Source organism: Seriola lalandi, unplaced genomic scaffold (assembly GCF_002814215.2).
Source record: "Seriola lalandi dorsalis isolate HSWRI2012SDOR001 ecotype SW California unplaced genomic scaffold, Sedor1 jcf7180002049802, whole genome shotgun sequence".
NCBI lineage: Eukaryota > Metazoa > Chordata > Actinopteri > Carangiformes > Carangidae > Seriola > Seriola lalandi.
Genome location: NW_019520355.1, coordinates 5,262 through 10,425, shown reverse-complemented (window position 1 = coordinate 10,425; position 5,164 = coordinate 5,262). Strand labels below are relative to the sequence as shown.

General features: G+C 38.3%; 1 protein-coding gene across 1 annotated transcript; it reads right to left on the bottom strand.

Moving 5' to 3' along the window:
* Positions 1 to 243: 243 nt before the first annotated feature.
* On the bottom strand, positions 244 to 4,817 carry LOC147819757 (butyrophilin subfamily 3 member A2-like). Its single transcript, XM_087171822.1, has 8 exons — positions 4,424 to 4,817; positions 3,552 to 3,845; positions 3,329 to 3,451; positions 2,931 to 3,055; positions 1,517 to 1,630; positions 1,191 to 1,295; positions 971 to 1,060; positions 244 to 339 (listed from the first exon to the last, which is right to left on the bottom strand). Exons 1-8 carry the CDS (start codon positions 4,815 to 4,817, stop codon positions 244 to 246), a joined length of 1,341 nt encoding a protein of 446 aa, XP_087027948.1.
* Between the last annotated feature and the right edge of the window lie 347 nt (positions 4,818 to 5,164).

Below are 5,164 nucleotides of genomic sequence, written 5' to 3'. Positions count from 1 at the left end.
AACTTTTTTCATAGAAAGTGTCTCAACAAAAAATATTGCTTCTCAAATAAAATACAAACAAGATTATACAGAACTGCAATTTCACATTATCTTGGACACAACATATATCATGAACTGCTCAATACAAAACAAGAACCTACTAATCAGCCAATCAACTAGGTTGTGTTGTGTATAACATTTATTATCCGGTTTTGCTGGATTATAATGAATCATTGGCATCATGATCAATAACTATCTTCATGGTCATTTCCATTGGTTTGCAAATAAACCGAAACTGCTCAGTGGCTGCCCCGGCGTCTTGGCAGCTCCATGGCTGTTCTTGGATTCTCCGCTGGAAACCTGTTGGAAAGTTCAGGTCATTTTTAAAAAAAAGTTTTTTTTTGTCAGAAGCTTTAAAAGCTACAGAAAACCGAACATGACAGAAAGGTTTAAAGTCGGATCCACTGCCCAGACAACAAGATCATTTTTGATCTACAGTCCTGTTTAAACTGGATTCCACATCAGCACACATCATTTACTGTAGACTGAGGTCGTTCCTCCAGACGTCATCCGGTGCTATTTCAAAATGCCACTGTACTTCCTCGTTTTCTACAGAAGAGGATTTGGGTGATGTGTTAAAAACAAAAACAAAAAACAAAAAAACATTCTGACTTTAATTTTTGAATTTGCAGAAAAAAGTCGTGCATAGTGTTTTTCAAAATGAGTTATCAATCTAAAAATGTTTATAATAATAACAATTATGATTATCATTGTGGAGACGAACCCCTTGACTGTACAGTGTGTGTTAAAACCATCGTGTCAGTATATATGACGTCTACATGAAAGCGAGACCAAAGAGATTCGCAAGATGATGAAAATTGAATGAAAAGCAGCTGCAGACACTGTTGCTGTTAATGTCTAGATAGAAAACCAGATGTGTGATGTACATGCTGATGCAGTTCTCACACAGTGTTTATCACAACAATATTACCTGGGGGGACATGCAGTCTGACGTACTGTTGTGTCCAGTGGACGAGCTTGGACTGGTAGGACTGGTGGTAATCTGCCCCTGAAGTTCATTCTGAGAGGGAAACGGGACACACGTCATGAATGTGACGCATGACTCACTGGAAACATTCAGCGCTCTTCTGTTAGTTTTAGATATATGTAGATTGTAGGAAATGAACCAATCTGTTTTTGAACACATGAACCTCTTTGTTCTTGGTCTCTCGCTCCTCTATGAGCCTCTGCAGGTTCTCTTCTTGTCTCTGCTTCTCTTCCTGGAGCTCCAAGAGTTCAGCTTCTTTGGTTTCCATCTGAGAGGAAAGAGACAGACGAAAGATGAGATTATTTTTTATCATTGAGGCATTTGAAAGAAAATATGAAAAAACAAGCTGATGCTTGATGGATTTGTACTTTTTGTAACTTAAACCGTACATCATGCCAGAAATGACAAAATTCAGAATGCAGTGTCCTGACTCAAAAAAACTTGAGCTGCAGGAAAGAAATCTTTTGTGTAAGAGACAGAAATCTGAACCTCATTGGTCTGGGTCTGGAACTCGGTCTCCTTGGTCTCCAGCTCCGTCTTCAGTGTTTCTACTTCCTGCTCAACTTTCGCCTTCTTCCTTCGCAGTTTTTCTGTGATGTCACTCTGGACCATGTTAAGACATGTGAGTGAACAAACTACAATAACTCATAGAAACAAATCAAGCGTCAGATTATTGCTGAAGTTTTCTGAGTCTTGTGGTTGGTAACGATGTTTCTCCTCAGTGGAGACTGAACACGTTCAGATTTTCTGTTCATGAAGTTAATGAAGAAAATGAACCAACAAGCAGCAGAGACACAGTCTGTCTGTCTCAGTGTTGCTGTCATTCAGTCTGAGATGATGAAAGGTGATGAGGTGAGTAATGAATATAATGGACTTCTGTGTTTCCTCCTTTGTATATGAGGAACCTCAGAGTGTGTTATTGTGTTTAGAACATGAGCACTTACTAAAGGAAAACTGTGAGACCAGGACAGTTTGACCTTGATTTTCTCCAGCTATGAGGGAGAGATGAACAGACATGATGACTTTATTAAAACATCTTTTTAATTATAAACTTAATTTACAGTCAAGTGGATTTTATATGTGACATGTTACTGAGTGGATATGAGTTTAATAAAATAAACTCGATCCAGTTTGATGAGACATCTGAACAAATACTGAAGGATGAAAATGAAGAAATAAACCTGTTTGTTCTTGTTCTCCAGCTTTTCCTTCAGGTTCTTCAGCTCCTTCTCCCTCCTCTGGTTCTCTTCACAGAGCGGCTGCAGCTCAGTTTGTTTGTCTTCAACCTGAGAGGACACAGAAAGTTAAGACCAAGGGACAGACATGTAAATTTCTTCATATTTAAAACCATTAAATCTGTATTTTGCAACTGAAAAAGTACTGCAAATGTAGTTACACTATGGATGATATAAGGAATGTGACCTGAAACTCAAATAAGTTTATTATAATAATAAATTGGCGACAAACCTCCTTTTTCAGGGTCTCCACTGTCTTCTCAGTGTCCTTGTTTTTCTGCTTCATATATTTCTGCATCATTAAATGTGAAACATGGGACAGATGAACAGAGACATGAAAGCTCAACCCTGAAGCAAACCTCGAGTCTGATTTTTGCAGCATTTCAAAAGTGCAATTGAGAATCTCCAATTTTTCATTTAACAGAATTATTCAGAAGTAAAAGTTTGAAGTTTTGGTTTGTTAGAGCCAACGTCTGCAGTGGTTCATACTGGTTCCAGTGAATCAAACTTCCCACTTTAAGTCTCTGTATTATTTTGTCCTTCCAACTCATCATCTGCTCACCAAGATTCAGTCATGGTCAAATAACAACTTTTGAGAATTTCAAATTCTTCAATATTTCTATTTTTGCCAACATGAAGTTCAGTGTTGACTATTTCTTGTTTCTTACATTTTTTTTCCTCTTTTCCACTTTTTTATTGTTCAAATCTTCCATCTTCATTGTCTCATCTCTCATGAGCTTTTCTCTCACTCTTTTTCCTCCATCAGTTTCATCCCTCTGTCTTTTCCTGGTCTCTGTAAAAGTAAAACAGAGTTACAGAATAAGAGACATTTCCCTCTGTGAAAAGGTGACAATATGTTTGGATTTACACTGAGGTGATCAAGGAGCTATAAAAGTAAAACACCTGACAGTCTGATCAAATGAAATGTAATTCACACAGTTGCATGTCTCACTGTGAAATCCTCTCTTCCCATCACTAACTCACTGTTTCCATTTAAACCATTCACATTAAAACCAGTGAAGACAACTTGACATTGAGAAAGCACTGCAATTCATTTATGACTTACTGATGATGTTTTGTCTCTTCAATATAAAAAAGAAAAGTGAAAGAGTAATCACGATGAAAACAGCCAGAGTAACAGCCAAGGCAATTATGACAGAAGAACTGGAGTGGACCTTAAAGAAATCATCTGAAATGATACAACAGAGAAGAAAGTCGTGTTTATGTGAAATACAATCCTGGTTATTTTTAACCAAAACGCTAATCATATTATTCACATTTTTTTTTACCCAAAATATGAATCTGTGTCTCTCTGGTCTGGTTGATGATCTTCTGTTGGACTCTACAGGTGAAGCTGTTGCTGTGTCTCTTCTCCACAGTCACTCTGCTGCTGACAGTATAGAGGTCATCAGGACCTCTGACCGTCTCTGTAGGTCCAGCAGAGAGCAGCTTTCCCTCACCGTCCAGCCACAACAGCTCAGGCTCTGGATACCAGCCTTTAGACTCACACTGCAACACCGCTCCCCCCTTGTCTCTGTCAGTCCCTGCTAAACTCATGACTGGTGAGGCGGCAGCATCTGAAGCTGAGCAAAAGGAAGAGTTTAAGTGTCAGTGGAAGGAAAATATTGATACCTTGGACAGTAGCCCGATAAAATGAGTAATCACAAAGCAAATAAGTAAACATTTGCATTTTCTATTTCTGCTTGAATTGTATTTTTGGTTGGACTCTAAAACTACAAATCTGTAGTAAATGGGCTTTTCAAAATCCAAGAGATTTAATACCAATGTGAAGAAATGCTGTCAATAGTGAACACATGGACTGCTCTTATCTAGCGGTGGGTGTTGCTCAAGATGGAGAGTGGGCTGTCCACTAATGGGAAGGTTGGTGGTTCCATTCCTGGCTCCTCCAGTGTACATTTCAAAGTGTTCTTGGACAACATACTGAAGACCAAATTGCCCTCCCCCATGTTTCATCGGTGCATGAGTGTATTAATGGTAGAAAAGCGATATATGTAGAAATAGACTGTATGAAAGTGTGTGAATGTGGCTTGTAATGTAAAGCGTTTTGAGTGGTCGATAAAACAAAAAAAGTGCAGTTCACTTCCTTTTACTTTATATCTGTGGCTGAAATACACACATGATTTACAGTATGTTCACTTACCAACAACAACTTCAATATAAGATTGTTTATGGAGCTCTGGAATGAAGCACTTGTATTTTCCTTTATCAGACAGTTTCACTTTGGAGAGTTTCAGTGAAATGTTTCCGTGCTTCAGTTCATCAGGGAACAGTGACGATCGTCCTCTGTACGATGGATCTTTTGCCTTTTCAAATTCCTCACTTTTACGCCACATAACGACAAGTACATTTTTCAGGTCAGGCCTCGTCCACTCCAGTGTTCTTCCAACAACATCCACCTCAGGTTCAAGATGACATGGCAAAATGATGTCATCACCAACTCTTGCTATGATTGGCTGAGGTGAACCATTTAAGTAAGACTCACCTGAAACAAATAGATATTTTATATTAATTCTTGCACAGGGAAGAAGGTTCATTTGATCGACGCAATAAGACTCAATATCCAAAAGATACTTTGAAAAGAAAACAAATGTGGATGTTCACTGCAAGGACAGTTTAATGAACACATTTAGAGTCCTTCAACAGGCCTCTGTATGGTTGACTTATATTTGCTTGTACATGCTCAGCCAATCATGACAAGCATATTTAATAGTATGTAGGTTGACCCAGACAAATGTGAGGCAGTCCCAGGTTTAAATATGGTAGTTCTGAGGTGTAAAACACAACAACACTGGACAAAACACAATGAAAGAACATCAACTTCTTAGAAGACACAATAAACCAACTTTTCTCAAAATGGAAAAATTGGACAGAAACCAGATCA

Bases quoted from the DNA above. Each gene is read 5' to 3' on its own strand.
- LOC147819757 (XM_087171822.1), bottom strand. From the start codon at position 4,817: ATGAACCTTCTTCCCTGTGCAAGAATTAATATAAAATATCTATTTGTT. The intron at 3,452-3,551 runs GTAAAAAAAAAT...GTATCATTTCAG, and splicing joins GACACAGATTCATATTTTGG to ATGATTTCTTTAAGGTCCAC. The intron at 1,631-2,930 runs GTAAGAAACAAG...AACATGGTCCAG, and splicing joins TGGAAAAGAGGAAAAAAAAT to AGTGACATCACAGAAAAACT.